Consider the following 23,395-nt stretch of genomic DNA (forward strand, 5'->3'; position numbering starts at 1 on the left):
TTTGCCCAAACAAGAAATGGGTGTCCAATATAGTTATTCAGAAACTATGGGTTGCCTACAAATAGTAAAAAGGGAGACAGAGAAGGTGAGACAGAAAGTCTGTGGCGAGCTGCACGCCAAGCTTTGATTGTGGTGTATAGCAATGGGTTACTAAAAGTTAATTTAAAGGTGAACAACCCCTTTAAAAACCAGCATATGGTGGTTTGCAGAGCACTGGGCTTTGCTCAGTTGGCAGAAAAAATGCAGTATGTTATAGTGACCTTAGGAAAGCCACCTAGGAGCCAGAGACTAAGATGGTCCAGAGGCAAGAAAATGCCAAAGGCACAGGGTGTGTCTCACTTAAGCTGGCCATAGACTCAAAGACCCGCTCGTTTGGCGACATTGCCAAACGAGCGGGTCTTTCCCCTTTATGCCACTAACGGCATGGCTATATCGGGGGTAATTCGAACGTTCGGCCGTATGGCCGAACGATCGAATTGCGATGCGCCAAAGGGGCTCCGACGGGTCGGTCGGATAAAAATCCAACCTTCCCGATCGATATCGTGGCCAGATATCGATCGGGAAGACCCGTCGGAAGCCCCCATACACGGGCAGATAAGCTGTCAAACGACCGATATCGGCAGCTTTATCTGCCCGTGTATGGCCACCTTTACGCCAAAACTGATTTATAAATTCCCCCAGGTCCTGTTGGTTCCAAAGAGAAGGAGAAAAATTGCCAGTGCACAGTTTACCTTTGGGCCCTTGACTTGGCACATGAGCTTACATATTTTTTTTACACCATTTTTTTTAAATAATTATTTTTAAAGGCAAACTGTGCACTGGCAATTTTTCTCCTCCTCTTTGTGTACAAATATTGGCTTTTTATTGTTTATAGCAGCTGGTCAACTCCAGATTGTGGGTTAGACCAAGCGCTGGCATAAGGGTGTTTCTAGCAGCTGGTCAAAGCCACAGCGTGGGTCAGACTGAGCGCTGTGGACTTTTTTCTGTCTTTCCTGTTGGTACCAATCTTGCATGTCCAATAAAACCTTCTTGTGGCACAAACAGCGTAAGCAAGAAAGGAGAGAAGCTGCTTCTGGTGAACTACAGATAAATATTTTGTAGTAGCTTTGATGCTAACCCCAGACCCTGGCAAACAAACGATTAGTGAACCGCACCAAAATACTGCAGCACAGATAACACCCTGTAAGTGAACATCATTTATTTTGCATGTTCAAAAGGTTCCTGCACTGGGTGGTATTGTATGTCTTTCCAGAAAACACCTCTTCCACAATTCTGTATTCCATGTGTTCTTATTCGCCATGAGCCAATAGTGCTATTTAACAAATAATAGATAAAGGATTGTTGCAGCTGAGTTACCATTGTTTTCTTTCTTATTGTAAGGAGGCATGGTAGCTGTAATTAGCATTCATACTTTCAGGAGACTATTGTGATAAGAAACGTTGACTTATTTAATAAAATAGAAGACTATATAGAATGTAACTTTAAGAGAATTCACCTTAGAAGATGCGAATTTGCTGTATTATAAAACAAAAAAAATTTCAGTTGTTGAAACCCTGTTGTGCAAAAGAGAAATTACTCTGCAGTCCATGCTTGGGTCTATGGCAGCATTTATGTGTTAATTAGCAGTAGGAGAAAAGAACGATTATAATAGACCGTGTCCACGGGATATTTTTGGGTTAATGGTTAACTTAAGGAAACTTCTTGATACTAGTCATAATGTGTTAAATATTTGGCAATATCCAATTTAATGACGGCTGATTTCTACTTCTGCTTCTGCTTTAGTGCCATCTTCTGGACTCCTGTTAAATGTACCTTCTAGTAGCAACCATAGATGTGAAAAGTAATGCCACAAATTTATGTTAATGCCAAATTTACCAAATAGTTTGTTAAATTGACCACATTTCAAATGCAATTTACAGATTCTGCTCCACTCTGCTATCCTACAAAGGTGATCTCACACAGGAATCAGTCATAACCTTAAAAATACAACTTTGGTATGTACATATATTCTATGTATGCATATATGACTTAATAAAGTCCTAGCCAATCTGTGGCAGTAAGGCTAATTTCGCACAAGGCTGCACCTTGCCTTCTTTCCTTCTGAGTTTTCTAGTAGGCGAAGAGAAGCGGATACACTGACAGGCATGGCAGCAGTCTGTGTTCAGCCACACACAGGGCGGATTTTAGCAAGAAAATGCATAGTTTAGCACTTTTTGCTCCAGAGTTGCGAACAGGCTGACACCATGCCTGTCAGTGAAGGTACAAACAGAGAGAAATATAGGCTCAGCATTGTGTGACATAAGCCTAAGCCAGAATTTTAGTTCCATCACGGTTATATATTTATGTTACTTATATCAAGCTCTACAGGTCTCAGAAGCATAACAATACAATTGCCATGCTTATGTTTAATTAATAATACCATTCATTTATAATGCACTAACTAACATGTATCATAGCACTACACATATGGGGGACATAAAAACAATATTTTGTTATTACAATATGTAATGAGGGCCCAGCTCATGAGGAATAATGTGCTCCTATCACCTGAAAATGGATTCTCCCTCTGGACATGTATAGGGCTAACAGAGCTCACACTCTGGACAGGGGAAACAATAGAAATTTTGTGAATGTGTGCTCTTCCTGCAGATCAGGACAGAAATTCTGGTGCGGCTGGCCATGGTGCTCCAGGTCCCTACTAATGTGGTGGGGGGGAAGCACATGGGAGGGGATTTTTTTTGCATTCAATTTTCAGGTGGTAGGTGAACTTTAAATTAATGCTACTGATTAGGGATGGGCGAATTTTTTCGCTGCAAAAATGACACCCATAGACTTGTATGGCGTTGTGCATCAAAAAAAAAAATAATTTTCTTGACGCCCATAGACTTTAATGCCCATCAGCGACATTTTGCCGGTGGCGAATTTTTGGCCAAACGAAACGGGTCAAATTCGCCCATCCCTACAACGGCTATACCCTCCGATATACCCTTTGTTACACACAAGCAGCTAACTGGTTAATCAGTGTCGATGCTGGATGATTGGAGATACTGCCCACCAGGCCTGTGATATTCCTAGAAAATGACCAAAAGAAATTAGAGACAAAATCATACATCATAGTGATGGAAATAAGTGTATTCTAAAAGATTTGTTGCCTTTCAAACAATGTCTACAATCTACAATTGCACAATGATTATGTGTAAGACATGAGGTAGCTAACCTGAGTTATTTCAGCCAAAGGAATTTCACATGGGCATAGCAACTCCTTAGATGGAGGTTCCAAAAGCACTGGCGGGAGCTCCGATTTCTGGATCACATCTGGAATCTCTTCTGGGGATTTGGAACATACATTCTCCTTATCACTATCATCTTTTGCCCTGTTTTCCATGGCTGCAGGAGTAGAAGGCTTGTTTGCCATTGCTGCAGATTTTGATCGAATTGGCCTCCCACGCTGTACTGTTTCCCAGCCTTCAGCATCCATTCGATCTAAAAACAATAACATATTAGTGATCCCTATATTTTATGCTGAATAATACTACAATAGAAATTATGGGGTGCAATGTTAACTCTGAAAAATAATGACAGTTATATGATGAAAGGCTCTGCTCAGGGATTTATGTCAGTTTCAATCCAACAGGAATCTGGATCAAACCAGTAAAGGTATGGGATCTTTTATCCAGAATGCTCAGGAACTCAGGTTTCCCCAAATAAAGAGTTTTTTTCTGTAATTTGGATCACCATACCGCAAGTCTATAGCTATCTATAAGGATTTGTATAGCTTAGTTTCCATAAATAATATGTACGGTATATTATTACAAAGAAAAACACTGAAAAACGTGTACAGTTACTTGCTCAAAATAGACTCTATGGGAGACAGTCTTCCCATAATTTGAACCTTTAAAGTAGCCAGATAAGAGGTCCCATGCCTGCAGAAAATATTTAATGTGGTAATTTACAGCAGAGCTCTTATAACAAGTGGTTTGAGATATAAAACAGTAAAAGTAACCAATACCACAACTCATTAAATGACATATCAAGTTTCAGGGCAGCAATAAATAAAACGGAGGGTAGCATACCAAGAAAACCAAGAGGAATTTGGTGGGTCATAAAAAAATCTGTTGAAGTGACAAATTTAGCACACGGGCTGTTGGACAGTCCTCATATACTACACTGCCCAATATTGGAAACAAAAAGAAATAACTACAACAGAAACCATTACAGGACAATTTATCAGGTTATTGAGTCCAAGCAACCAAATGAAATAGTATGTCCAGCCAGAGTGGCCCTGCAGTCATCAGTTCACAACAGGAGAAAATACCCAAACTGTTTTCAAATAACAGCCAGATGAACTGGCCCCTCTGTTCTCCAAGGCTACCTAATTAGAAAATGTAAACGACTGCTACATAGTGAACTTACTACTAATATGATTAACTCTGAACTATCTGGGGACAGCAAATGGCTTTAAACTGAATTCAAGACAGACAATCTGGTTACTGAGACTTGTTCTTAAGATCACTTAAGGGGAATTTCATCTTAGGAATAACTCTTAGTATGTTTACGACATTGGAATTTTAAAACCTTTATTGTATTTGCTCTTTTTTTGAGGTTTTATCTACAATTATTTTACTGTGAACATGAAAAACCCAGGGAACATAATAAGAATGTAATCAAAAATCAGTATGCTCTTTGCATTTGTCATTGAGCAAAGAAGAAAATAGTTAACAAAAAGGGCATTTGCAATGCTCCTTAAATTATTTCTGAAACATAGCGGCCTCAGGTGTAATTTCAGGGAAAAAAACTACCATTAAATGTGGCAGCATTAGTTTACATGACTTGTTGATGTATAATTTATGTGAATTACTGCAAAACATGGCAAGTGCTATATAGTTTAAGAATAAAAACCATAAAACATAAAGGAGGTAATTGCCCAAAATCCAGTCCAAACTATCTGATATTGTTTAGAGAGTTTTACTATGCAGACCTCAAAATATGTAACAGTGGGGGTGGCCTGCAGGGTTAGGATGCATTTTTTGTGAGCTACGATCAGGAGTGCAAGATACTACAGCTGTCCTTGGCACACAATGGCCTAACAATTATCAATGGACTTGTGTTTGACTTAATCAGCGCATGATGGCGTTTAAGCCCATAAATTATTCTGATCAGTATTGGCAACAACCATGACAAGCTCCTATTAGGTGTAACCTGGAGTGTCCTCAAGGTGTATATTAGAGGAGAGTTCATAAGTAACATCAAACCCTTAAGAATAGCATACTAAGGAGGCTTAGTTTGGGAATAAAAACCTTGACCCAACCCCAAGATGGTTGGAGGACTGTTGCATGAGAAGTGGCAAAAGTATATTCCTCGTATTACACCACAACAATTAGTGGATATTCTGGAATTAAATATTAAAAATTAAAATACGTGTCACACACGTCATGTCATGCCAGAGGTTCCAGACATTTTGGGCCATGGAACACAGTTTATCCAAGAAAATTACTTAATAGGTTAGTGCTAACCTATTTAGTATTTATTTGGTGTGCTTTCTGTATTTTTCACAATTCATATTCACAATTCACAAACACAGGGAGCACAGATTTAGAAGATTTTTACTAAAGTAAGTAACTATGAAAAAGTTTAAATTTTTGTAATACAAATTAGCAACTTGCACATGTAATATAAAATCCTGTCTGTAATGTATTAAACTTCCTAAATAAAAGAATTGAGAAAAAATCAAATAGTGCAGCACTCAGTTAGGGTTGCCACCTTTTCTGGAAAAAAATACCGGCCTTCCTATAGTTTTGCCATTTTTTCCTATTAATAACATTGGCATCAAGCATCATTTTTTATCGTCCAGGCCGGTAAAATACTGGCCAGGTGGCAACCCTACACTCAGTAGGGAACATTTTTTTATAGAGCCAAAAAAATAAGGTTTTGTACTGAAACAGCCCAAACTTGAACTTTGCTGCAAATAATATAAAATTACAATCATCAATCCTTCATTCTAAAATGCCAACTCAAAAATGATATCCCTGCCTATCCAGGGGATAGGTTATTTACTAACACCTTATTTAATTTTGCTAGAGTTTGTGCAACAGAATAAGCTGCCCCATCCAGCAACACAGGTAGTCCTCTCCGCAGGTCTCAAATATACCAGCTTTAACATGAATACCGCACATTAGCAAAGTAACCCTGTGCTTATAACAGACCAGTTTCAGCTTATGGCAAACAACTATGCTCTGAAGAGCCACCAAGTTTGCACTAGGAAATATCTTTCAAGTAGGAACTCTTATAATGAACGTTTAAGCCTAACGCACCGGTTAAACTCTCACCAAATGCGAAAATTATTAATTTGATGTTGCATACCATTTATTTCTATATATGTACGAATGTTTTAATTGAAACATAAACCTTGATTTTTATTACATTAAGTTCGCAATCAGCTCTACTGTGTTTTGTCATATTATCTAAACAAAGCCCATGCTCAGAGCCAGGCCAATGCAGTAGGGCACCCAAGGTAAATCCTCACCCTAATTTTGCAAAACTACTCTCCACCTCAACTACTCTCTTGCCCCACCTCTTGGCTCAACTCTCTAACCCACCCCTGCCGGTTGTGCAAATCAGCTTTCATCGGCTGCTTATGCACTAGTTTAAAGATTTAGGGCATTTTACTTCCTGTTACTGACTTACCCTTGGAAGATCTGGCAATTTACCTGGCTTTCCCTAATGTGGTCACCCATGCAACCTGCCTACTGGGAGTATTAGACAACATAATCCCACTGAAATATCCTAGAACACCATTTAGAATATTACTTTTCCATGCCAATAAAACAATAGTTATACATTGAATGGGTACAACTCCCCCAAATGTTAATGTCTGGAAGCAACTAGTTAACAATATGATCCCTCTGCATAAATGGACCTATAAAATAGAAGCTCTAGTAATACATTTGACAAGACTTGGGGTCCCTGGTGTGACTAAGATGCAATGACTAATCCCACAGAGGTGTGCTCAACCCTTGTTATTCCAGCGTTTGTTACCTGATTTGAGCCCAACGAGTTACCATCAAACAACCCCTCCTGTGGGGAGGACAAAGTATATATGTTAATTCACCAATTGTAGATGCTGAAAGATTTTTCATATTGTGTACCCTGTATATGTGACCCTGAAACTTTCACTGATTTCTTCTTTTTTTTTTTTTTTTTTTTTTTTTTTTTTTTTTAAAACAATAGTTTTGCCTTAAAAAAAAAAACAAACTTAGAGGAGTTTTGCCTTAAAAAAAAAACAAACTTGCCAGGTCACACTTTGAGTGACCTGGCAATCAAAAAGTTGGCAACAGCTGCTTATCTTTTCCCCGTGACCTCAAATTGAAAATGAAACCGCTACAATGAAAACACACTGGGAAAATTAGCACATGGGCAGTTACCTATAGCAACCAATTAGTGATTGGCTATTTTTAAGCCAGTTGCTGGCTGAACAATAAGTGCAACAATTTGATTGATTGCCATGGGTTACTGCCTACTACTGGTTCACATTTTTGGGCAATAATATTCACAATGCCTACAATGGCTTACACGTACAGTAGAATGTCCATAGCTCTTAAATGCAATGACGTTTATTGCCAACTGAGAGAAGCAATACAAGCCATAAAAAAATATACAAAATCTGTAATCAGTTTTAACTAACTGCATTGGAGCCATCTTCATTTCCACTTGTTACTTTATTAAAAGACAAGAAAATCATTATTCACTGGGGGTGGCAGTATATTATACGCCCTCTTGTGAATAAAATTGCTATGTTTTTTTCCCCAAGTTGCCCATCCTCTTTAGAAAACAATATGCCAGCCTTGGGATCTTTCTATAAGCTTTCGCTGTCTTTCGAGAGATTGCTAGTGTAGACTTGTTGAACAAAACATTATGACTAGTCGCAACTTAGTCTTTGGTTTTGTGAATATTTATTAAAAAAATCAGGAATTGGTTCATCTCAAACTAGTAAAGTTACATCAATAGATTGTGAGAAAAGTCACAAAATGCAAAATAATTTCAGGCAAGTTCATTAATTGTGACTGGAAAAAAATAATCACATAATAAAAAGCTCCAAGTACAGTCTAGAGAGGTCAAATACAGGTATTCCCTCAAAATATTGTTTTGAACCTAAGGCACAGTGTTAAAGGTGCAGACAATGATAATGAAACCAGTTCAGAGGTGAAACTAAGCCAGAAGGATCAGGAGTTAACATCTTAAGAAAGTCTATGGATAAAACAAAAGTGAACAAACATACAGATATCACAGATTATTCATGGTTATATATTTTCCAGTATCCTTTAATCATACTTCCTATCAAATTCCATTACCAGTTAAAGATAACAAAAATACCTTAAAGGGGATCTAAATCCAATCATATTAATTGATGTAAACGTATTCAGAGTGGTCCTCTTTACATTTATTTTCTACTTTTAAGGTGGCCATAGACTCCAAGATCCGCTCGTTTGGCGACATCGCCAAACGAGCGGATCTTTCCCCGATATGCCACTAAACTGCGTGGCTATATCGGGGGTAATTCGAACGTTCGGCCGTATGGCCGAACGATCGAATTACGATGCGCCAAGCGGCTCCGACGGGTCGGTCGGGTAAAAATCCAACCTTCCCGATCGATATCGTGGCCAGATATCGATCGGGAAGACCCGTCGGAAGCCCCCATACACGGGCAGATAAGCTGTCAAATCGGTCCAAACGACCGATATCGGCAGCTTTATCTGCCCGTGTATGACCACCTTAAGTGATTTCTGAGATATTACCATAGTTTTACACAGTTCTATACTACTTCCCCATAGGCTAACATTGATGCTCGGTAGGTTTTAGATGGCGAAATAGGAGGTCAAAGATTTTTTTAAAGAGACAGTACTTCGACTATCAAATGGTCGAATAGTCGAACGATTTTTAGTTCGAATCGTTAGATTCAAAGTCGTAGTCAAAGTAGCCAAAAAAACACTTCAAATTCAAAGTATTTTTCATTCTAATCCTTCACTCGAGCTAAGTAAATGTGCCCCTAACTGTTATTAGCATTCTAAAAATGCAAATTCTTAGAAAACACTAAACAACAGAAAATTAATATAAATTGAAAAAGTGCTCAGAGTAGCACCCCGAGTATGCCTGCATCAATTTTTTGGGTTTAGATCCCCTTTAACTGTTATGCTCATGTATTTAGAATCTCCTCACCATTATCAGGGGCCGCCTTTTGTCCCACTACTGGCACACAAGAATGCAGACTTTCTGTATCTTTACCGCATGCAGAGTTGTTGTAATTTGCTTTAACTTTATCAGCCCAGCTCACTCCTGTTGGAGTTAGGCGACTTGAAGCCATGTTAAGTGCAGGCCCCCTAAAGGAAAAGATATATTAAGGTAACTGTGAGGAGCACATCAGCATTTAGAGTACAACTTCAATAGATTCTCAGAATTTTGTATGACAAACACTAGGCATTCAGAACATAAATAATTAACGTGGAGATGGGCTTCCCATAACTCAAGAGTTTCCGGATAAAGGATCCCATACCTGTATCAACTTGATTCAAGTTTAGTTAATACATGTATGGAACCTATTATCCAGAATGTGCAGGACCATCTCAAGCATATACTAAATTAATATCTATCATTTTTTGGATTTGGCAAAATACCAAATTAAATCCATTTGTATATTAAAATTAGCAAAAATGTGAAAATACAGGGTCAAACATACAGACCTTTAAACTTTTTTTTGCAAAGTTTGCTACTAGTCTGACCTAGAGTTGTTCACCTTCCAACACTTTTTTCAGTTGTTTTCAGATTAAATTTTTCACCTTCTGTCTTTCGAAAGCAGCTTGGGGGTCGCAAACTCTGTGAACTCTTCTAAATTGATACATTAGTTGATACATTTCTTTGGCCCTGTTGAGCAGAATCTCAGAGTTTCATTAGAGGCAGCTGTTAGAATTGATTCAATAGTTGCTAATACTCCACAGATGCTGCAGAGAAATGTATCAACTAATGTAGCAAATTCTAACCTCCAGAGGGAGAACCATTATATTTAAACTTGTATTTTGGAAAAACAGAAAAAAAAAAAAAATGGAAAGAAATTGAAAAAAATCTCTATTTCTGGTGAACAATCTTAAAGGAACAGTAACATCAAAAAATTTAATTGTTTTGAAGTAATAAAAATACAGTGCAGTGTTGCCCTGCACTGGTAAAACTGCTGTGTTTACTTCAGAAACACTACTATTGTTTATATAAATAAGCTCCTGTGTAGCAATGGCGGCAGCCATTCAAAGGAGAAAAGGGTCAAGTTACACAGCAGGTAAGCTCTGTAGAACATAATGTTATTTGTTTTCCTGTGTCTTATAGCCTTTTTGCAGCTTGTTTATATGAACTATAGTAGTTTCACCATTGCAACAACTGAAAATGAAAAAAGTGCTTGGAAGGTGAACAACCCCTTTAATGTTTTGTCTGTGTTGCGTTCTCAGACAAAGAAAAATGGAAACATGTCCTACAATATAATGCACCATTTACCACTACAGTAATAGAAAATCAATGCAAGCATGACACATTCAGTAATCTTTACTGCCAATACAGAGAAGTGATCTAAAGCCATTCCCAAACATTTGGAGCTATGACTTGCTTGTATAATCAAAAGACCACAAACCATAGGTGGTGTGTAGACAAATAATTAGAATAAGTTGATTTAATAATTATGATAAAATATCACCGCTTTTCAATGGTCAGTTATCTTCATACCCAAAATTAAGGGTCCTCCGGGCATTCGATGTGGAGCTCACTCTCTCAGATGAAGGACTTGGCATAACATGTCGCCCGGGAGACATCTTTTTCACTTCCCATGCCAAAGATGTTGGCCTGCAGATAAAGATACAATAAATGAACAGTGATAAAATGAACTGCTTCTTGTATGTAAAACTAAAAATCTGACACTTTTAAATGTAACCTTTTCATTGCTGTCGTGTTTGGATAATTAGCAGTAGCCCATAAAATGTTAGTGAGCAGAGTACTAATATTTGTAGAAGCAGTCGGCTATCAGTGTGTGTCGTTGGAAGTTTTAGGGGTGTTGGGGTTGTCTGGGGTTTGATTCTGCACCATTTTCTAACCAGTGTGTAAGGTGAGGGAGAGTCTTGAGTGCTGGAGTGTCTTCCCTTTCTAGCCACATCCAAAGTCATTTGTGTCTAAAGTGAAATCTCCACAACAGTTCTATATGTAAAAATGTTTATGCTAAAACAAGAGGTTTTTTTTATGTCAATTTTATTCACCACTTTACAGTTGGCAAAGGCCATTGAAATAAGCATAAGCAAAGTTAAAAAAAATCTGAAATATATAATTAAACAAGAACATTGCAGGTTATTTTTCTCTAAAGCAAGTTTTATTGAACTGTATTCAGAACCAACATGTATTTACCAAGACACAAAGTAGAAAGCAGAGATGAGCAAAAGGGCACTAACTAGTCCGGTACCTAGTGCAGCACTGGACCTAAATACACTATTGGCTGGGTATTGTTATTTATTTACATCATTCTGCAACACTTTTTAAATAATCAGAAAAATAGTTTCACTATGCAACCATTTACCTGCTCTGTGCATCAGTCTTTTCCAGCTTCTCCTGCAGTTGTATCCAATCAATAAGGGCCTTGAAGTCTCTCACGTAGTTTCCCAACATCATAAGCACTTCCTAAGGAAAACATTAGAAATGTTACAACCAAACAAGTACAGGTATTTAATTATTGATGCACAGGTAAGGCATTAAACCAGGCACAAACAACATTTGTTTTTCTTTTTGTCAATACTGGAAAAAAAGATAACGATGATGTAAAAAGCAGTAATTTAAATAATAGATTGGTGCCCCTTTTTTACACAGCCTTTTCAATAAGACCATGAGGGTCCAGTTAAAGTGAGTGTTATGGCAGGCCAAATGTGAAAATGCAATCTTGACATCATGAAACTTATCTATGTATTGATTTTTTTCAGCTGGTAATTGAATAATGGCATCAGTTTTTCTCCATTTTGGCATTCAAATAAAACCATTATTTTGCTTATTTCTACACTATTATTAAGTTTATTAGTCCCCAGGACAGATAATGTTTTCCGAAAGGCAAACTAAAAAGGGCACTGGCGCACCCACCATTCACTTGAATGGCAATTGTGTGGGCCCCATGTTGCACTTATAATTCACTTATGCTTCAGTAAAATATAAACAATCCCCTTTTTTATGGGTGTGGGATGCCTTATCCATAAACCTGTTAAGCTATGAAGGGCATCTCCCACAGAGTACATCTTAATCATTTAATTCAAATATTAAAATTTTTTTTAGTGATGTGTGGGTTTAAGAAATCGACCCCCCACCCGACTGACCCATCCCTGGCTTCCCCCTCTATTTACAGACCAACGCCTGAGGGGCAGGCATGAGCCTATAAAACAGGAAGTTGGAAGCCCAGGATCTAAGGTCGTGGGCAGGGAGAGCAGGCAGAAGAGCTCAATCCAAACCCGCAAACCCACAAGAGGAGCAGCGAGGTCTTCCGTGGGTTTATAATAAGGATTTATGATATTGTAGTTGGTGCCACACATCACTACTTGACACCAATAACTATATAATAAATCCATATTGGAGGCAAAACAATCCTATTGGTTTATTAGATAGTGTTTAAATGAAATTATTATTAAATTAAACAACAATTTAAATGTTGCTGGGGATCTGGTTGTGATGCGGATCTACATCTAAGAATAGGAGCAAGCAAAGTATTGTTTGCATAATAATAGCATTTGCTAATATTTGCCACAATACTTCAATTACATTTAAGGCCGAACATTACTTGATTTTCAGTTTTTCATAGCATGCACTACAAAAATTCACATCCTTGGCTCATGGAATACCTGGAGGACACTTAAGATACACTGCTGGAACATACAGAATTGGTGAACTTACAACATTATGGGACTGTTTACCTACTAATATTCACAGATTATTTAGTTCTCTATTTTCTAAAAACAGTCTCTCCTTTATGTAATTAATTTGGCTGAATATAGATTACACAGAGTTCACTTCCTTATGCATGGGATTTAATGTTAAATTATTTTTTATTATGGCGGTATGGAGATCCAAATTACGGTAAAATCCCTAAATCGGAAGAGCTCAAGAACATAGAATTTTGGATTGCAGGTCTTAGATCTGTACAGCCAAAATCTAAAAAGTGTTTTCCAAAAGGGGGGCAGAGGGAAATTAGATTGCTAATGATTGAAAGCATTATCTGCCAAGTATTGCTAATGTCAGCACTATATAATTAAAGAATGATAATAATAATACCTTAAAACCAAATGATCTGGCATTTGACCCTTTTCTTTAAAAATGCCCATCCCACCACCTGATAACTTATTACAGACTGAGAGGAATGTATCTTGTGACTGCTTAATATTTTATCAAAAGCAGTTGTAGCTCATCCATAAAATATAAAAGAATCAGTGGGTTGATTGAACATATCAAGTAAGAGGTGCTAAGAAAATTGTGATTAAATAAAACAGTTGGCTGAGGAACTAAACATTTTGTTATTTAATTGCAAAGACCGACCCGCAAGTAACCTGTGCATGTCAAACTGATGCTTTCACAATCCTAAATGTACCGTAATGTTTTAGTCGGTAAATGCTTCATAATTTTTATATAGGCCATTGTATTTTGTACTCTTGATGTCCACTCTGTAGAGATTTAAACACACACACACTCTGCTCTGTTGAAATATTACACACACAACAAGAAAATGGCATTCCTGTATTTCAACACTTTCTGGATAGCAGGTTTTCAGATTATAGGTCCCAGACCTGTATATGAAACCTGTTTGATCTTTTTTGAAATCTGTACTTTGAAGGGCCAATGTATTCATGCTTTTCATATGTCTATTACACAGTGTTTGTTTTGCACTTACTAAAACTGGCATATATACCCTGTATGTTATTAGGTGTGTTCAGCAAAACTGAGAAAAATTCTTTGGGCAAGAGCCTTTATATGGCTAGCTAAGTTGCACTGCAGTGAGCTATGCTACACCGTCAACGTGTGCATATTTATCATTAGCTGTCAGACTAAACAATACAGATAGCATAAACAAAGCTATTATGTGACAGAGATGTCAGGAATGAAACTTTTTCATATTTCAGCATATTATTCTGTTGTTATTTATATATATATGTAATTTATAAACAACACTTGATTATAATACCGGTATCGGATCCTTTATTCGTAAACTAGTCAATGTATCACATAAGATTACTTTTCTTTGGAAATATGTTTAAAATGTTGCATAGTTTTGGGCAAAATCTTGATTAAAATAGTAAACAGAATCAAAGGTTAAAGGAAAATCCCTTCTATTGTAAGAGCAATGTTCCCTCTAAGCTGTATATTCTGTTGTGTGTGCTTTGGAGCGTGCCCAATATATTGTGGTGTACACAAAGAATTTTGTGCGAAAACACAATTTAGTATCCATTCTGAGTCATCCACCTTTCTGTGCACACAGAAGATAACATTTTGCACACTTGTCCACACAGGAGTACACACAGATATATTTTTGTGCACAGACCAAAAATAAATAAAATGGACCACTGTGCATAATGAAATGGCAAATACTTGACACTATATAGTAACATAGTAAGTTAGGTTGAAAAAAGACACACATCCATCAAGTTCAACCTTTGAACTCTGTTTTAACCTGCCTAACTGATAATTGATCCAGAGGAAAGCAAAAAAACCCCATCTGAAGCCTCTGCAATTTGTTTCAGAGGGGGAAAAAGGTTTGTCCCTATAACTGAGGGATGCCAAACTGTGGGGCACAGACAATGGCAGAGGCAGCATTATAAATACCTCTCTGGGGACACGGTTGAGCACTGAAGCTGATGGGCTAGGAAATCAGACACTGCACTGTCAGTTTCTATTGGCGTGTACAAGCCCAGAACACATCACTTGATATCAACTTGGACAGAGAACAAGAACACATAAAAACTCATTAAAAAATGCCCTTAAAGGGGTGGTTCACCTCTACATAAACTAAGTATACAGTCATATGAAAAAGTTTGGGAACCCCTCTTAATTATTTGGAGTTTTGTTTATCATTGGCTTTCAAAGTACCAACTTCCTTTTAATGTATATAATATGCATTATGGAAACAGTAGTATTGCAGCAGTGACAAAGTCTATTGGATTAACAGAAAATATGCAATATGCATCATAACAAAATTAGACAGGTGCATAAATTTGGGCACCCCAACAGAGATATTACATCAATAATTAGTTGACCCTAAATTTGCAAATGTAACAGCCTCTAGACACCTCCTATAGCCTTTGATGGATGGTGGTATTTTTGACCATTCTTCCATACAAAATCTCTCCAGTACAGATAAACTTAATGGCTGCTGAGCATGGACAGCCTGCTTCAAATCATCCCATAGATTTTCGATGGTATTCAAGTCGGGGGACTGTGACGACTATTACAGAATATTACTTCTTCCTCTGCATAAATGTCTTTGTAAATTTCAAAGTGTGTTTAGAGTCATTGTCTTGTTGGAATATCCAACCCCTGTGTAACTTCAACTTTGTGACTGAAGCTTGAACATTATCCTGAAGAATTTATTGATTTTGGGTTGAATTCATCCGACCCTCAACTTTAACAAGGGCCCCAGTCCCTGAACTAGCCACACAGCCCCACAGCATGATGGAACCTCCACCAAATTTGACAGTAGGTAGCAGGTGTTTTCACTTTTTGTTATGACCAAATAACTACATTTTTGTCTCATCAGTCCAAAGTACTTTGTTCCAAAATGACTGTGGCTTGTCTAAATGAGCTTTTGCATACAACAAACGACGTTTGTGGCTTGAGTGCAGAAAGGGCTTCTTTCTCCTCACCCTGCCAAACAGATGTTCTTTGTGCAAATTGTGCAGAATTGTAGAACGATGTACAGATACACCATCTGCAGCAAGATGTTCTTGCAGGTCTTTGTAGGTGATATTGGGTTGTCTGTAACCATTCTCACAATCCTCCGCATATGCCGCTCCTGTATTTTACTTGGCCTGCCAGACCTGTGGCTTTCCATTTCCTGATTACATTCCTTACAGCTGAAACTGACAGTTTAAACCTCTGAGATAGCTTTTTGTAGCCTTCCCCTAAACCATGATACTGAACAATCTTTGTTTTCAGATCTTTTGAGAGTTGCTTTGAGGATCCCATGCTGTCACTCTTCAGAGGAGAGTCAAACAGAAGCACAACTTGCAATTGTCCACCTTAAATACATTTTCTCATGATTGGACACACCTGCCTATGAAGTTCAAGGCTTAGCGAGCTAATCCAACCAATTTGATGTTACCAGTAATCAGTATTGAGCAGTTACATGCATTTAAATTAGCAAAATTACAAAAAAATTTCCAAAAAGTTTTATTTTCAATTTTTCAAAGTTTCAATTTTTTCACATTTGATTTAATTTCATAAAACTGAATACTGCTTCATTCAAATTTTTTTTTATAGTTTTTGAATTATTTGCCTTTTTCTCCTGACTCTTTCCAGCTTTCAAATGGGGGTCACGGACAACATCTAAAAAATGCTCTGTAAGGCTACAAATGTATTGTTATTGCTATTTTTTATTACTCACCTATCTATTCAGTCCCTCTTCTATTCATTTTACAGTCTCTTATTCATATCAATCCATGGTTGCTAGGGACATTTGGACCTTAGCAACCAGATGGCTGAAACTGAAAACTGGAGAGCTGCTAAATAAAAAGCTAAATAACTCAAAAACCACAAATAATCCAAAATGAAAACCAATTGCAAATTGTCACAGAATATCACTCTCTACATGATACTAAAAGTTAATTTAAAATGTGAACAACCCCTTTAATCAGGTATGGGACCTCAAAAAGTCACCATAACAAATTCTAAGAGCAACGAGATGGATACAGGCACTGAGGTCTATGCTGTGCAATGTAACAACACTCTCTTAAATATAACTGCCAAATCATTTCATTGTGGGAAACAAGCAAGCTTGAAGTCCATCACACAACTACTCATTTCTTTGTTAAAGAAGAAAAGACACACTGATCTGACCACTGCTCAGCTGACCTACCTGTGTTTTTATATCCCTTTTCTCAAGTAACTGTGTGAATTGCTTGTCTGTCTTGCAATGCAAGGACATTTCTCCTTTGACATCCATTTCAGCATTACCTTAAAAAATGTCCTTGCAAAGCTGGTGTAACGGTCGGCACCCAACACCAGAACAAATGGCAAGCACCCTGGTCTCGGCTCGTGCTTCACCTGTAGTGTGACCGCCTTTGGCTTCGGGAGGAGCCCTCAGCTACTTGGATGCCACCAGGACTTAAACGAGAGGTACAAGGCCAGTGCCAGGGGCACAACTGTTTAGCGAGAGTCTTTTGGCAGAAGGTCGTACTACAAGGCGTTAGGCAAATAGAGTAGTCAGAGGGTCGGGTCAGGCAGAGAATAAACGTAGTCAGGTAGGCAAGGGTCAAAACAGGAAGTCAATCAGAGGGTTAAGGCAGAATCGGCGTCAGATATCAGGCAAGGGGTCAGGATACAGAAAGTAGAATCGTCAAGAACAGGCTGGGGTCACAACAAGTAATCAAAACAGGTTTTCAGGAACAGGAATAGCAACAGCTAAGCACCAGGAACAAATCCTATCATGGGCAAGGTCCTGTACCTTTAATAGGCCTTATATACTTTCAAATTTGGCGCCATTGCACGCTGGCGTCATCATGACAGCGTCTTCAAATGACAAGGAGGTGCCGGGCACGGAGCGGCGTGGCGGGCGTCCCCGCTGTACCACTGGACCACCAGGGTAAGTCGGATTCCCTACAGCTGGCAATTGCAAGGTTCCCTTAGTAGGTTGCACCACAACACACCAAGTACTTACTTTGTAGTAGCTTCTTCTAGGGAAAATATTATACAGCTGGGGTTACTAGGGCACTAACTGTTTTAATACTTTAGGCACTATGCTGTGAATATTGCTACAATTGCCTTCATCTTAATTTGATTTATATATTCTGCCAGATTATTTTATGTGGTATGGCTGATGTCTGCATTATTATCTATATGCCCCATATGTTTCATTAGAACCCTTAGTTTTATTTTTGTAAATATGAAGCGCAAATCAGTAGTATGGCACATTATGCATTCTACAGCTGCAACAGGGTTACTATTTACCCTCTAGGTACCTGCTGGAAGGATTGCCCGGTGTACCTTATCAGGTTGATCTCAGTGCGTGCTATCTGAGCTGTAACACTAGTCATGTTTTCTGAACAAGGGAATACAAACAGGACAAGGAGCAGTGGGGGCTCAGTCTCCACTCATGCACATCATTCTCTGGACATCTCACCCTAGGCTGGACAGAAGTATTTCATGGGGTCTCCCCTCCTCCCATCCTAGATCACCACAGCTAGATACCCAGCTAAAATTACCAATTAGTTTACCAATTGGCTGCAACAGTTTCGATTGGTTTGTAATTAATTCTAGCCACTGGCGCGCACTGTAGGACTGTTGGCGCCATCTCTTTGTCCTAGTGACACTCTACACCAAGACTCTAAGACCCCTGGGCCCAGCACATCAATACAGCTCTCTTGTTTAACGACAATTCTCTTTAGCAGCACATATACCCCATGATGTTGATGATGAGAAAAGTTCGTTTAGAGAAGACAATAAAGCAAACACAAATGTAACTTTGCTTTAAATTACTCACATTTTATATATTAAAAGGATATAAAACCCAAAACTAAGGAATATGATAAAACAGAATTCTGTATCCCACAATTCCATACTTTAGCTCACAAACCAATTCCATGCGAGGAAGGTTAAACAAAGATGAAACACTGTTATAGAAGGTCACTCTGAATAAACCTTACTGCATGCAGATACAGTGAAAGTCCCCTAATTTTACGTTTTCCCGCAATTTACATTTATTATTTGTGGTCCCACCAATTTATAATGCATTTCAATGGGTGCATTTCCCTGATTTTAAGTAATGCTGTCCGGATTTCACATCAAAATTTTGTCCTGATGTACCCAAAAACTGCTTTTTTCCTGGTACCCTGAAAAACATAAAATGGGGGTTCTACTGTATTTGTTAAGTGCACAATTATCATTATACCATATAGAGCTAATATTTATAGAATTTTGCCTGCACAAAGAGCTTACACTCTAAGCTTGGCGTCTGCTGCAGCATAATATTGTGCAAGATGAAAATAATACAGACATTGCCCCCCCCCTTTTCAGTCTGTTTCCTAAAAGGTCCAAATAAGGACCAAACAAAATGTTCCAACATGATTAACAGAACTTCATTGGGATACCGTGCCACCCAGAACGAAATATAAAATAGCATAGAACTATAAATCAATACATTTGTTACTAATCTGCATAGAACATATATAGGTAAGGTGGAAGTAATATAAAGGGAGTCTGTGTGGATTACAGGTATAGGAGGCAGTAAGTGAATTAGATATATAACAAATTAGATTAGGACTTCCAGGGAGTTAAGCAAAAAACTTGCTGAGGGAATTATAGGAAATTTAAGTACATAAAAACTACACTTAAAAATGAGGGGAAATGTTGGCTCCAAAGCGGAAATATTGAAAATCTTGCTACATTTAGCTAAATCTAATATTTACTTTACTTCAGGACAAAAACTGGGAAACATGAAAGAGTTCCTATTCAGTCTGTGCATAGGAAGAAAGATCAGACAAATTCCAATACTGCCACCAAGAGCTACACACTAGAATTGCAAAAATACAAATGAACACTATTGGAACTATACCTGGAACTGTACCGCATTAAGACAAACTGAAATATACACAACTATATTGTGCTCAAGCAGTTACTTAGTAAGCAAGGGATTATTCTGTAATTAAAGACAAGCAAGGGTACTTTATTCTGAGCACCACATTACCATCTTTTTTCAGCCTCCCTGGTATCCCTTGTTTGCCCTGTGAGAGCTAGGGTACGGTACAGAACCTTTTTCTATACTATGCATGCACACTTCTACAAATGGAAAAGTTGGGAGAAAGAAGAGCCAAGGAAATTATTGGGGACTAAAGCAACTGAACTATTCTGAGTTTTCTATAAATGTTTCACCACTCATCCATGCAGATTCTTCAGTTCTTGAAACGTTTCAAGAAAACTCCAGTTGCTTTAGAGTTAATTCTATCAGATAATGTACATCATGACCTGGATTCATGAAAATCTTTGCACTCAAGTTGATGAGCTTTCAAATGTTTTGCAGCTATGAACAAATGTTAACAAAATATAAACTAAGAAATATTATCTTACAAATTGCATCTTGTAAAGATGGGTCCAGTCTGGTTACCCTGACTGGACACCAAGGTATCAGGGTGGCTGTTCCCGCTGGTACCCACATTGATAACCCTTAAATATCAACCACACAGAACAAGCATCTCATTCAGATATATCAATTATTTTCAAAACTAGTGCAGTAGGCAGTAAATGCAGACATATATATTACCATTACTGAATCAATAATTACATCTATGTGCCATACCTGGTTCCATTCCTACTGCAACAATGTAAAACAACCCAGGAAAAAGTTTTTTGTTTTTTTTCTGTTACCATAATTTAAAGGATTATCATATATTCCACTCATGTAACTGCAGCTATTTTTGCTTCTACTATAGATGAGATAAACATATTTATACACCAGCGTGAAAGAATGTTTTTTTTCTTCAAAACCACAAAATCAAAAAAAGATTACCTTGCATTCAACGACACTTTGATCTGATTCGCATGTCACATAAATCTCATCTACAGCTCTTCTCAGATTATCAAAGAGAAAAGCCCAGTAACGTGCCCTCAGATCTATTTTGCGGGGATGTCTTGTCTTGGTAGGGCTCTTGTCTTGAATTTTATAACTGGTGGAGCTCGAGTTTACTTTACAGTGCAATGTGTTATTCTGTAAAATAAAAAAGTTATTGTAGCAGTTACCATCACAAGCAATAAGAGATAGTAAATGGACACAATGATGTCTAAAACAGAAAATATGAAAAGGTTATTTTATGGTCAAGCATTTGTTGTCTGTGCTTTTTCTATTTATAAACACAAACGGGCACCACCTATATTGCTTGCCTTTAAATAGGCATTATCAATAGGCTCTTTGGTAGTCATAATTAGAATGCACCTACTAATTATTATTATATATTTATAAAGTGTCAATATATTCCATAGCACTGTACCAAAAATGTGCCTATACATTGAACTTACAGATTTACATATAAAACAGTAATTAGCTTTAAATTAAAAGGGATTTGTCAAGGTTATAAATATTCACCCGTACTGTAAAGGGTTATTAAGAATTATTTTTCATGTATAGGTTTTATTACATTTTTCTTACAGTTTTTGTAAGACATAATTAAACATAGTTAGAGCAGGTAAAATCGGCCAGAAACACACAACAAGGTTATGGAGCTTACGCATAAATAAACACACACATATATATATATCAACTATGAGAAAAAGAATGTTTGTAGAACACATTTATTCAACAGCCCCTAGGCTTTGGAGGATTTTTTATTGTTTACAAAAGGGAGAGCTCCCCTTTAAGGTGAGCAGGTAATGTGAACTATTGGGAACACTTATAGAAAATTCAATAAGAAGGCCTGCAATTATGATAATACTCACAAGACACTACAATGGGTTTTTTTTTTTACAGTGAGAACTGTGAAGATGTGGAATTCGTTCCCTGAATTAGTTGTATAGGCCGATACATTAGATGGCTTTAAGGAGGGCTTTTAACTTTTTAGCAAGTGAGAGCATACAGGGTTATGGAAGATAGCTGGTAGTGCAAGTTGATCCAGGGACTAGTCCGATTGAGATCTTGGAGTCACAAAGGAATTTTTTCCCTCTCTGAGGCAAATTGGAGAGTTTTCAAATGGGTTTTTTTGCTTTCCTTACACAATTTACTGCGGTGATTGCCATAGGCTGCAAGGTATTTTAGGATGTTTAGTTGGCTGTGTGGCAAAATGTACCATGTGTATTTAACTTATTTAAGAATTGCAAGTGGCACTTTGTTTTTTGGGTTTCTTCTTTTTTTTTTTTTTTTTTTTTTTAAATTGTTGTATTTTTGAGCTTGGTCTGTCTTTTTGAGCTTCCAGAAAAACTATCACCAGACAAGGGCTGCCACCAGCATTTGTCAGGCAATCAGGGGCGATCCTGGCCTCTTTGCCATCTGAGGCTGCTTGCTGCTGCCCCCTTCCCCTCTTTGGAGAAGATCTTTCTATATCCATTTTGTACATTGTGCAAGAGCCCCCCATAGCCCTCATCTAACAACCACTTGCACCTCCAGTGCATGGAGCGGAGTGCAGTGTCAGGAGTCGAAGGCCGGCCCTGTCCTTACTGACTGATGTGATTGGTGTGGCCGAAACATGGCTGAATGAGTCGCATGACTGGGCAGTTAATATCAGCTGCTATACTTTGTTTCGGAGGGACAGAGGCAATAGAAAAGGAGGCGGAGGGGTATGTCTGTTTGTTAGGCAGGATTTAAAAGCTTATATAAAGGAGGAGGTTATGTTATAAAATGAGGGGGCGGAAGTCTTATGGTTAGAGTTCTTCACCAATTGTAAAGATTCCAGCAAATTAATTGTAGGAGTATGCTATAGACCCCCTAATCTAAGTGAGGAGGAGGAGGCTAAACACTATAATACATGTTGTAAATCAGCATTCCGGAAGGCAAAGAAAGGAAATGAAGAGTGCACTGTGGTGGAGAGTAAGATTAACCCCCAAAAGTTTTTTAAATATATTAATAGTAAAAAGATGCAGGTTGAGAGTGTTGCTCCATTATGGTATCAGTATGGTTGTAACAGATACAGAAAAGGCAAATCTGCGAAATCAGTTCTTTTCTTCAGTGTATACAATTGAGGAGTCCGAGTTCCCAGGCTCACCTCATAACTGCACTGATTGCTCAGCTCAATCTAGTCAGTGGCTGACTCAGGATATGATCCATAAAGCTTTAATAAAAATTAATGTAAACAAGGCTTCAGGGCCTGATGGCATACACCCCCGGGTTCTAAAAGAGCTTAGTTCAGTTTTAGACTAGCCCTTATTTCTGATTTTCTCATATTCGCTTTCATCTGGTATGGTACATATGGATCGGAGAAAAGCGAATGTCATTCCAATATTTAAAAAGGGTTTACGATCTCAGCCAGGAGATTATAGGCCAGTAAATTTGACATCTGTGGTGAGCAAATTATTTGAAGGCTTGTTAAGGGATCACATTCAAAATTTTGTCTTGTGAATGGCATTATGAGCAGCAATTAGCATGGCTTTATAAAGGATAGGTCATGTGAGACAAATTGTGGGGGGGCAGTAGATCTATTTGGATTTTGCCGAAGCG

The 23,395-nt window shown here is 37.9% G+C and overlaps 1 protein-coding gene across 1 annotated transcript in view; it reads right to left on the minus strand.

The window, feature by feature from the left end:
* The window catches only part of scaper.L (S-phase cyclin A-associated protein in the ER L homeolog), a gene marked incomplete at its 5' end in the record, with an annotated part of 87,154 nt that overhangs the window by 48,819 nt on the left and 14,940 nt on the right, over positions 1-23,395 (minus strand). Inside the window, 5 exon segments of the mRNA NM_001095860.1 lie at positions 3,218-3,483; positions 9,214-9,374; positions 10,759-10,875; positions 11,597-11,697; positions 20,762-20,959. Coding sequence (NP_001089329.1) covers positions 3,218-3,483; positions 9,214-9,374; positions 10,759-10,875; positions 11,597-11,688 — 636 coding nt within the window.

Source organism: Xenopus laevis, chromosome 3L, assembly GCF_017654675.1.
Source record: "Xenopus laevis strain J_2021 chromosome 3L, Xenopus_laevis_v10.1, whole genome shotgun sequence".
In the NCBI taxonomy this organism is placed as follows: Eukaryota; Metazoa; Chordata; class Amphibia; order Anura; family Pipidae; genus Xenopus; species Xenopus laevis.